This window comes from Capsicum annuum, chromosome 7 (genome assembly GCF_002878395.1).
Source record: "Capsicum annuum cultivar UCD-10X-F1 chromosome 7, UCD10Xv1.1, whole genome shotgun sequence".
Classification (NCBI taxonomy): Eukaryota; Viridiplantae; Streptophyta; class Magnoliopsida; order Solanales; family Solanaceae; genus Capsicum; species Capsicum annuum.
The window spans coordinates 168849432-168860982 of record NC_061117.1 but is presented as its reverse complement, the minus strand read 5'-3'; the positions used below and the strand labels follow the sequence as shown (position 1 = coordinate 168860982).

The window sequence follows — 11551 nt, the reverse complement described above, 5'->3', positions numbered from 1 at the left end:
TCATATGTCCTGTTTTCCCACAATGATCACATTTCATTAACTTGAAACAATCTTATCTTATATGCCTCTTCACATGGAAAACGTCACATACAATGCCCCAATTTTTCTTTTTTGGCACTATACTCCTAGCTGTGAAGAAGGCACTGGTACTTGACCTGCTCCATCATGTCCAAAAAAATTACTCCCTGCTGCAATTCTTTGACTTTCATCCTGTAAAATCAATGTGTAGGCTTGATTAACATTTAACATCTTCGATTTCATAAGTATTTGACTGCGTGCTTGAGCATATCCATTATTTAGCCCCATCATGAACTGTAATGGCCTTTGATATTGAAGTTGAGATGAGTATTCCTTTGATTTCTCATGATTGCACGCAGGAGGTGGCATTATCGAGTCATACTCATCCCATAAGTCTTTGAGCTTAGAATAACATATCAATACAAATTTTGTTCCTTAAGATGAAGTAAAAATCTCCTTGTGCAGAGCATATAACCTTGAACCTTTGATTTTATGAAATCGTTCCTCCAACTCTTTCCAAATCAAATACACATCAGATCGAAATAAAATTTCACTCAATAATCCGCGAATTACATTTCCTGTCAACCAAGAAAACAACAACTATGTTTCATTGATCTCAAAGATGCGCCAATGCAAATCCATATGTTTCTCTAGTAATTGTTCCATCTATGAACCCTAATTTATTTCTTCCTAGTAATGTGATTCTCATCGCACGAGTCTAGAGCATGTAGTTCTCCATTCTAACGAACTGAATTCCTACCGATAACGATCTCGATCCATCGAAAGCGTGCAAAACATAGGATGATTATAATTAATCCCACTGGCATTCTCTCCGATCGTTCCTCCAGCAACTCCACCGACATTGCTAGGACCAATTTCTGTTGTACTTTCTACTGTCATTATGAAGGCGAAGATTAAATTTTGCAAAAAAATTATAGTTACATAAGATTATTGTTTGCAGAATTGGAACTGTGCGAGGTTGAATTTTCTAGAATCGAAGCGACGTTTGTGTAATCTCTCAATTTCCTTCAATTCGCGAAGAAGAAATCCCTAAATTACTTCAACCTGGCTCTGATACCATATTAATATTTGATCTGTGAAAGGAAAGGGAGTGAAGCAAAAGAAGAAAGAAGATATTTTGTGAAAGCTTTTCTCCATATTCAACTAATACATCTGTATGCAATGTCTATATTTATAGACCTATATTCACAATTGACTACACCTAACTATCATTATCTGTAACCACGTAACTAACTACGTGTTAACTACTTAATTACATCAATAACTGGTTTACACAATAATAACGAAAAATTGGACTACTTGACAATAAAACAGTAAAGGTAAACTTCAAGTTACTGCAATCAATTAGTTAACTCCTCAACAAACTCAATACATTTTAACTTGTCCAAATTCAGCACATCACGCTCATTTGACTCCTCTTGCTAGAATAAACAATTCCACAGTAAAAAGAAGAAATAGCGAAGAAGAAAACAGACACATACTAATTAAATATATTGCGTGTATCATTTTTTAATTAGAAAATATAGGTGCTGCCTACGGCTTTTGTAGATGTACAAACTTCCTTCTTATATAAACCCATTCAGTTCTCATATTTCTCCTCACCTCACCACACATTCTTCAAGTTCTACTCTAACCTTTACAAATTGATCAATTGTAGCATTTAGAGAAAATGGGACATCAAGTTTTCTTGTTATTCGCCTGCACCATAATAGCTCTTCTAGCTTCTTGCTCTTTATTGGTTTCAGCTGAAGTTGTTGAGCATTCTTTTCATGTACGTACTAATTATAATTATCTATCTTCTTTATTTCCCATGCAAAATAGCAAGGTCAACTCTTCATAAAACCTTGTTAATTGCTTAGCAATTATTTAGATATTTCATTAACCTTACTTCTTTTCATGTTCCTTTTTTGTTGCTTAGACAGACTTTTCTTCCTAGTCTCTCCCAAAAAGAATAATATTTTTTTTTATTTAAAAATAATATAACTTTAATCTTTTCATTTTACTCTTAATAAGATGACATATAGTCAATTAAATATATTTGGTTTACTTTAGATTATGCTTTTCAAAAATCTTTTTTTTCTTCTTAAATTTCACGATCAAATCAAACACTAACTCATAAATTGGATGTACTTATGGAGTATCATTTTCATCTTCTCTTTCAAAAATCATTTCCTCTTTGAACTCTAAGCTCAAATCCTACCTTAAATCATAAGTCCGACAGCATTTCCACTATACAGACTAGATTTTTCACTTTATTTGAAATTTACAAAGTTAGAGTTGAAATGAAATTGTGTTTGGTTATACTTTTTGCAAAGAATATTAGAATATATTCATGCTTGCATGTACCTAAATAAACTTTAAAAGTAGAAAGTGAATTGGAAACCAGTTATGGATTTTTTATTTTTTTTCAAATTTGATATACAACTTCAAGTTGAATTTGAAATTTTCATGACCAAAACACTAACTTCAGATAAAGTGTAAAACTCTTCCCAAAAAGTGAATAATTTTATGACCCAATGGATCCCAATACTCCGTATGATAGATATACACATACACATGTATGAGGTGTCGATTGAGTCTGACCATTTCTTCCACTTGTTACACCTCATCTAAGTCGAGTAGTTAAGAAAAATGACAGAGATAAATTAAATTGCATTTGGTGGAACTTCTATTTCAATGTAGGATTTAACTATTTGTATACACTTACCATGATTAATTGTATTTTAAACATATATCAAGAGTTGTGTAACTCTTAGTTACCGTGTAAACAAATTACGCTGACAATGAATAGAAGTTAAACTCTTTTAATTTGATTGGGATGTATTATTTATGATATTGGTTTTTAACATATATAGGTACAAAATCGTACTATAACGAGACTGTGCCGTAGACAAGTGATCACTGCTGTAAATGGAAGTCTTCCTGGTCCAACCATACGCGTTAATGAAGGGGATACCCTTGTTGTTCACGTGTACAACCATTCACCGTACAATCTCACTATTCATTGGTAAGTTCTTCAAAACATAAATTTATAGATTGACGGTGAAATTTATGAATTCTGAACTTGTCATCACACTCATAACTCATTTTAGCTATATTGGGTTCACAATAAATATTTATTCATAAATAATAAATTTCCTAGTACAAATGCATGGTCTAAACAATTGCTGTTGAATCCGTCTGAATACGTATTTAATATTGTAGCCCCTCAGCTGAATTTTTAATAACGACAAGAAAAAAAAATGAAGTTTGCTAAAGAAGGGAAGAAAGAAACCACTATTTTTGTTTTTAGTTATTTTGGTTTCATAATGTAATACTCGTGCAAAGTAGTTGATTATCATCTCTAAAATATCATTTTATTGATAAGATGTCGTTTTGCAAAATCAAATCCTGGAATTGAAATAAAGGCCATTGATACATAAAAAGTTGGATTTAATATATATATATATATATATATATATATATATATATATATATATCAAATCAGTGGTCACTAATTATTTAATACATCTGTGGCAACAATCATTATCATGAGCCTAGCTATCACCTCCATTAGTTAGAGAAATTAGATAATCTCATAACATAATCATGGAATGACGTGGACAATTAAAAAAATAAAAAGGAAAAGTAATGTGAAACAGCAAATTAAGGCCGTCTATTTATCACAATAGTTGTAGTTTAAAAAAATTACTACATAATATAGCCATAATTTGGAGGTTTTATAGCAGATATACACGAAAACAATTATTATGTGCATGAATACAGTTAGAGAGAGAGATTGTAGATTTGCGCCTATACTGATTAAATGCACATATACAATATATTTCACTAATTATGTATGCTGATACAACGTATTTCGCTATAGTGATATTATATAAACAGATACACTTAGTATGCACATGAATTCAATGTATTTTACTATAATTATGCTTGCAAATATAATGTATTCAATATATATACTTACGTGTGCAAATATAAATTCTTGCTACATTTCTTAAATACAGAAATTTGTAGCTATGTCACGTAATTAGAAGAGAAACTATAGCGATATACAAAAAATTCTCCAACTAACTAATGTAAGTTGAATACTTGATGCAGGCATGGAGTTTTCCAGCTATTAAGTGGGTGGGCAGATGGACCCGAATTTGCGACCCAGTGCCCGATCCGACCCGGACATAGCTACACGTACAAGTTTAAAGTAACAGGACAAGAAGGAACTCTATGGTGGCATGCACATGTATCATGGCTTAGAGCAACTGTTCATGGTGCACTCATTATTCGTCCTAAAAAGGGCCACTTTTATCCTTTCCCTAAACCTTACAGAGAAGTCCCTATTCTCTTAGGTAACTTACACCTTCAATTATGAATTTACTTTGATATATATATAGTTATCCAACTTATTTGGGATTTTGAGGCATGTACAGTTAACATTGTTGCGCTGAGTTACCGCTTGTGGCTGACCCACTCTTGTTCAAGGGATATCAATTGACACCCTTTTACTGAAGCGGGGCCACCCTTGTTCAAGGAATATCAATTGACACCTGACTTTTTTATTGAAAATTACATTGTGTAGATAGATAAAAAAGAATTATGTATACATACAACTAAATGTTGAATCATCTTGGCTTCTTTGTGAGTTCATTTCTTTATATTTTGTCTTCCCTTAATAAAAATTCTGATTTTGCCATTCATTACCGCTACAAGAATGGATATATGGAGTGAAATTTTACCTATTGATAAAACTAGCAAATGAAGAAATACATTTGTTGAAATGTAAATGCAGGAGAATGGTGGAATGCTAATGTTGTGGATGTGGAGAATGAAGCGCTAGCAAGTGGTGCTGCACCTAATAACTCTGATGCTTACACTATTAACGGCTGGCCGGGCGATCTTTACCGTTGCTCTGCTAATCGTGAGAATTACACACAAATCAAATTTTCTTAGCTACACCTTTTGTTGTTTTATTCTATTTGTTTTCTTGCTAACTTGAATTTTTGTTTTCATTTCTACTAGAAACGTACAAGTTGAAGGTGAAACATGGGAAAACATATCTCCTTCGTATCATCAATGCTGCACTCAATAACCAACTCTTTTTTAAGATTGCCAACCATAAAATGAAAGTTGTCGCGGTTGATGCTGCTTACACTGATCCCTACATCACTGATGTAGTTGTCACCGGGCCAGGCCAGACGACAGACGTCCTCTTGACAGCCGATCAAGTACCGGCGTCGTACTACATGGCGGCTAATCCCTATGCTAGTGCAGCCGGGGTGCCATTTGACAACACCACAACTAGGGGAATTATAGTGTATGAAGATGCATTACCATCAACTCCCATAACGCCTATTTTACCAGCCTTCAATGACACACCAACAGCCCACAAATTCTTCACCAACTTAACTGGGCTTGTAACTGGGCCGTTTTGGATCCCTCCACCTCGCAAAGTAGATGTACGCATGTTTATTACTATTGGGCTGGGCCTAACTGCTTGTGATAGATCAGGAAAAAATGCAACATGTGCAGGCCCAAACGGACAACGATTTGCTGCTAGCATGAACAATGCATCTTTCCAGTTCCCCAACAAGCTTTCAATGTTGGAGGCCTTTTTCCACAATGTTGATGGAATCTACACCACTGATTTTCCAGACAAACCACCATTGAAATTTGACTACACCAACCCAAATAATAGCATGAACAGTGCTATTATAATGACCAAAAAGTCCACAAAGGTGAAAAAACTTAAGTTTAATTCCACAGTTGAGATTATGTTCCAAAACACTGCTTTTATTGGAATAGAAAATCATCCTATTCACTTGCATGGATTCAATTTCTATGTCTTGGCCCAAGGCTTTGGCAATTATAACCCTGCAGTCGATCGGAAAAAATTCAACCTTGTTAATCCACAAGAACGTAACACAATTGGCGTTCCAGTTGGAGGATGGGCTGTCATTAGATTTCGTGCAAATAATCCAGGTAAATATACAGCGCATCCATTTGAAATACAACATTTTTTATAACCATGCTGTCCAAGTTAAAGGATACCACCTACTATCTTCCACCGACACACATTTTTGCCTCTGGTGAAATTTAACACATGAGGCTTACGGTTCTCAACTAATCTTTTCATTGACCACTAGCCCATATTTTTGAAATAACTTTTGATATCAAGCTATCAACTAACATGAAAATTCAGTAAAATCATATTCTAGATACTTTAGGTGATGATTGATAAATTGTTCTAATTATTAATTTGGAAATTGTTACAGGTGTCTGGTTGATGCATTGTCATTTGGATGTTCACTTACCTTGGGGTTTAGCCACAGCTTTTGTTGTTGAAAATGGGCCAACACCATCAACTAGGCTACCTCCTCCTCCACCAGATCTACCTAAATGCTAGATTATTGATTTCCTCCTTTGATTTTTTTATTTGAGTGATTTATATGATTCTTGTTAATTTCATTTTATTTTCCAACTGTACAAGTGAGTCATTTGTTTTCATGTCATTCTTTGACTTGTTAAACAAATATTAGTGCATTTAGTTATTTCATTCTTTAAGATTCTGTAAAGTGTAATGTATCATCCTAGTGCTCTTTCATTATGATTGAATAAGATATTGTTTTGGGATTCCCATTATACACTAAATAGTCATATTTTACTTTTTCAACTCTCTTTATATTTACTTTTATCACCAAACTAAGGGAAGTTTAGGTTTTAATTTGGCTCCAAATTACTAGCAAAAATAGACTGTATTGTAGAAGTCTATTAGTATAATTTCACGTCAGAATTCAAATCAGCCACTAATGCTACTTTGTTAGTTTATTCAAAACTCATTAAGTAGTACATTTGTCATTCCCCCACTAAAGACGATCAGCTGCAACAAAACAATAACATACCCATTAAATCCCACAAATGGAATCTAGAACGAATACCGTGTAGGCAGATCTTTACCCTACATTGAAAGATAGAGAGTTTGTTTACAATAAATTCTCAAGGAAAAGTATATCAAAGCAGCTCGGAGAAAAAAATAATGAAAGTGAAAAAGTCATGACCAAACATTAAATATATTAAAAAAGAAAAAAAAAAATAGAAACCCAAAGACATCAGCTGAAATAACTATAAATATTCCCTCTTTAAATATTTGAAAGTTTGTCCTAAACTATCTTATGCTCTTGTATCTATACTAGATATAGGGACCTGTATCAGCACGAACCCAATATATATTATTTTATCAGTTTCTATATTTTAAATGACACAGATAAAATTCGAAGGACTATCGACTTTTTTATATATTTTTTGTAATTTAGAATACTTATATTAAAGAACTACATGTTATTAATAGTATTCAATTTACAAAAAAATAATATCTAATAAATATGAATAACCTGATAAATTATACCTTATATTTATTTCTTTATATTGCTTTAAAGTTGAAAAATAAATATTTAATTTTAAAAATATACACATTCTATTGTGACTTAACTTATTTTAATTGAAAGAAAGAAAATCAATCCAAATGTGTGGAAAATCCACACTACAGTTTTGTTGTTTCCATATTTAGTTTCATATTAATATTAATAGTAATGTCTAATGAAGGGTCGAATGGAATCCATATTTTGAAAAACTTGTGTTAAATTTTTGGGGGATATACTACTGACATTATTTAGTACTTACTATTTTTTTTTCGTTTTATTTTAGTTAGAGACATGTTGACTCTGACATTTCTTAATAAAAATATTTATTAAGAATCTATTTTATTAAAATAATATTATTAATTATATTTCAAAATTTTAAATTTAATTACTATACTTTATATATTGATTTAACGAAAGAGCTAGTATTGAATGAAAACGACAGATTTCTCTTAATTTCATAAACTGAATAAGTAAATTAATATAATTACTGATTTTTTAGTAATATGACTAAATAAAATAAAATGGAGTATATTTCTACTTAATAATAAAGGGCAAAGGGCCCAGAATAAGTGACTAAATAGATATGTTGATCTGTTGCCTGCTTTGTATTTAATCTGATATATATTTTTAAAAAATACGTAAAATACTATAAATCACAATAATTAATAACTTAAAAAGTTTAAAAGATATAAAATATTTAACTGACTATCGAAATTATATTAATGTCACTTATATTGAAATAAAAGAAAATATATTATAAATCACAATAATTCAAAACTTAAATTATTTTTAAAATATAATTGTCTATCAATGTCACAAAAGTTTTGTTTAGTCTGTTGTATATTTCAAAAAAATATGTAAAAAAAACTATAATCACAATAATTAACAAATTTAAAAATTTAAAAGATATTAGTATAAAATATTTGGCGTACTCTCGAAATTATATCAGTGTCACTTAAATTGAAAAGAAAGAAAATATATTATAATTCACAGTAATTAAAAATTTAAATTATTTTAAAAACATAACTATCAATGCCGCAAAAAATTAGAACAAAGAAAATAACATATATTACTTAAAAATTATAAAGTATATAATTAATAACTTAAATATCTAAAAACATATAAAAAATATAATTAACTATTTAAATCATATTTGTGTTTCATAAATTAAAAAAAAAAAACTTGGATATGTGCTACCCTAATATCTACTACAAATACTGATAGAAAGCCTCAATTGACATCCCCAATAAAGTAATTGGGCCCACAAAGTTTTGTCACATAAATCTTCAAGGGATACATAGGTCATTGTGTAGTTGTTAGTTGACCTTCCTATCTAACAAAAAGGGTAAATATATAAAGCTGCATGTTACAATCTTTTTAAAGCAAACAAATAATACTATACCAAAAATGCCCTTGGCTGCAAAGCAGGCGCAACGACGAAGACCTGCTTACTTGGCCACATTTCTATATAGTCGTAAAATATCATAGAAATATTTAAGACCTACAAGTATTAGGCCTACTTGTTAATTGTGATAAAAGTTTGTACTCAATCAAATTTGAAAAAAAATTCAAATAACCTTTCGTTAATTGTAATCTATAGCATAATTTTTATCTTTACAAGTTATAGCAAAAAAAAGTATAAAAAAAAAAAAAATCTTATAATATAAAAAGAAAAATACAATTTTTATATATGAAAAAAAGCTTTCATACTCACAAAAAGGGACGACAGTTATTGTTAGATATCAATCATCCCCTTAATTCTCTCTAAAATGGTTTTACTTCTACTTCATTTATTTCATACTTTCAAAATCATTCTTCAATCAACAATTTCTTCTCCTTCATCTGAAATTCCCTTTCTTCTAATTTTTTCTTTATTCTTTGAGAAAAATTTGATATAAGGAGTATTGTCAATTTCTTTGTTAAATATCCATTGTACGTAACAACAAAAGATATGTCAATGGATATTGTATCTGTTATTTGTGTTGGTAACAACATAAATAAGGATTTGAACGTAGATCGAAATTTTTCATAAGAATAATATAGTGAAAATTATCTTGTATATACGTATGGGTAGGGATGAGCGTTCAGTATTCGGTTCGGTATCTTTAATGTTCGGGTTCGGTAATTTGGTAATCGATATTTGAATGTAGATACCATATACCATACTTATAAACATCGATTTAGTAATTCGATAATTGGTAAATTAAACTTTGGTTAGATATGGTATTTGTTATACCATATTAATGTTGGTGACGTGCAATTGTACCTTTAAAACTTCAAAGAGTATATTTAATAGAAACACTATTTAGTATTTTTTGTTACTATTTACGAATATATTACCAATGTCCAAGATATTCTTTGGAATTAGATACTATTTTTTATCAAGTTGGTTTTATATATATATATATATATATATATATATACAGACATACATACACATACATATATATACACACACACACATACACACACACACACACATACATATAATTCGGTATTCGGTAAACACCGGATACCAATCGATATTAATATCTTGTACAAAATTCAATCCTGAATATCAAAATATTGAAATTTTACTCTCAAATATCATACCAAATACCGAATTACCAAATACCAAATTTTTTTATTCGATTCGGTAATCGATTTTCGGTATTTTATGCCCAATCCTATTTATGAGACGATTTTGTGTATGAAATTTGTATAAAATCAGTATGAAATATCAATATTTCGTTTAAGGTTTATAAAATAGTTTCTTACATGTTATATTTATATGGATTGAGTATAATGATCGTAGAAGTTGGTATAGAAATCAACTTGCACCAAATATTATACGTTATTATTTATTTTAGTGTATGAAATAAATATACAAACTTGTATTTTTTGAATAATTTTGAGTATGAAACCCGTATAATATCAATATTACATTCAAGGTTTATAAAATAGTGTCTTACATGTATATTTTTATAGAATGAGTATAATGAGATTGTGATTTCTTACCTGTCATATTTGTATGAAATGTGTATGAAACAGGTATATAAATTGATATTTATGAATTGTGATATTTAATTTAGGTAATATCAATTTATATATTCATTCTATACATTGTGTGTTTTTCTCTTTGAATCAAGACTCTATCTCATCTACTTTTGTAACATTATTTAAAATAATTGCAGTACATCTAGTTCTTCAATAATGGAAGAATTAAAAAAATATTACGACAAAAAGATGAAATCAATGATTACCTACGAAGGATTTTGATTGATTTTGAGAAAATATGTGGAAAACGTATAGAGTAAAATGAAGTGAAGAGGGAAAAAAATCGTATAATTTATAATAGAAAATAATAAATTTGAAGTGTTTTAAAAAAGGTAAGAAGGATAATAAATAAAGATATAATATTAAAGAAATTTTACTCCTACCATAATTATACATATAGTTATTAAGGAAGAATTGAATACTAAACCCTAAAAAAAAAATTTACTTTCACTTAAAAATATTTAACCGTTTTTTAAAAAAAAAAAAATTAATTAATTTTCTAAAAAGTTACTACAACTTGCACTTAAAATAGCTAATAAACCAATTATCCAAAAGTGTTGCTATAACTTGTAATTTTCAATCTAATAAAAGTTTTTATAGATAATTTTCACATCAAACTTCATGTAAAATGAAACAAGGAAGAGAAAATACCAAATATGACCGTAACATCAAAAAATAAAATTGGTTCTTGTCTTTTCACTTGTGATTACTACATTTGTATCTTGTTAGTCACTTTATTACTCCATCAAAGTTAAATAGTTGTTTAATTCGTAGTTAGAGTAAATAAAAACGCCCAAGGTAAGATATGGATTAAATTGAACCATAGTTGCTCACAGCTGCATGATGGTGAAGCATAGGAAAAAATAAATAAAGTAGCATACTAGGCCCAAACTCAGAATGCCAATATTAACATGGAAGAGCCTAATGTACCGCAATGATGCTACCCAAAGCCAGGTTTACCATTTTGCTACTTCTGATTTAGTTCTCGTTGACCAAGTCCTTTAGGGATCATTGAATCAACAGCAATAAGACACGCTTGAAGAGACTCATATCCGGAACGAGCT

General features: G+C 30.1%; 1 protein-coding gene across 1 annotated transcript; it reads left to right on the top strand.

Moving 5' to 3' along the window:
• Positions 1-1635: 1635 nt before the first annotated feature.
• On the top strand, positions 1636-6703 carry LOC107852696 (laccase-7). Its single transcript, XM_047393830.1, has 6 exons — positions 1636-1810; positions 2895-3046; positions 4138-4382; positions 4823-4951; positions 5053-6012; positions 6306-6703. The coding sequence occupies exons 1-6, from the start codon at positions 1709-1711 to the stop codon at positions 6434-6436; spliced, it is 1719 nt and encodes a 572-aa protein (XP_047249786.1). The 5' UTR covers positions 1636-1708; the 3' UTR covers positions 6437-6703.
• The last annotated feature ends 4848 nt before the right edge of the window (positions 6704-11551 follow it).

What these genes read in the sequence shown, in the direction of transcription:
- LOC107852696 (XM_047393830.1), top strand. Translation starts at nt 1,709, where the DNA reads ATGGGACATCAAGTTTTCTTGTTATTCGCCTGCACCATAATAGCTCTT. An exon ending in TTACCGTTGCTCTGCTAATC is followed by an intron (nt 4,952 to 5,052) that starts GTGAGAATTACA and finishes CATTTCTACTAG; the next exon opens with AAACGTACAAGTTGAAGGTG. An exon ending in ATTTCGTGCAAATAATCCAG is followed by an intron (nt 6,013 to 6,305) that starts GTAAATATACAG and finishes AAATTGTTACAG; the next exon opens with GTGTCTGGTTGATGCATTGT.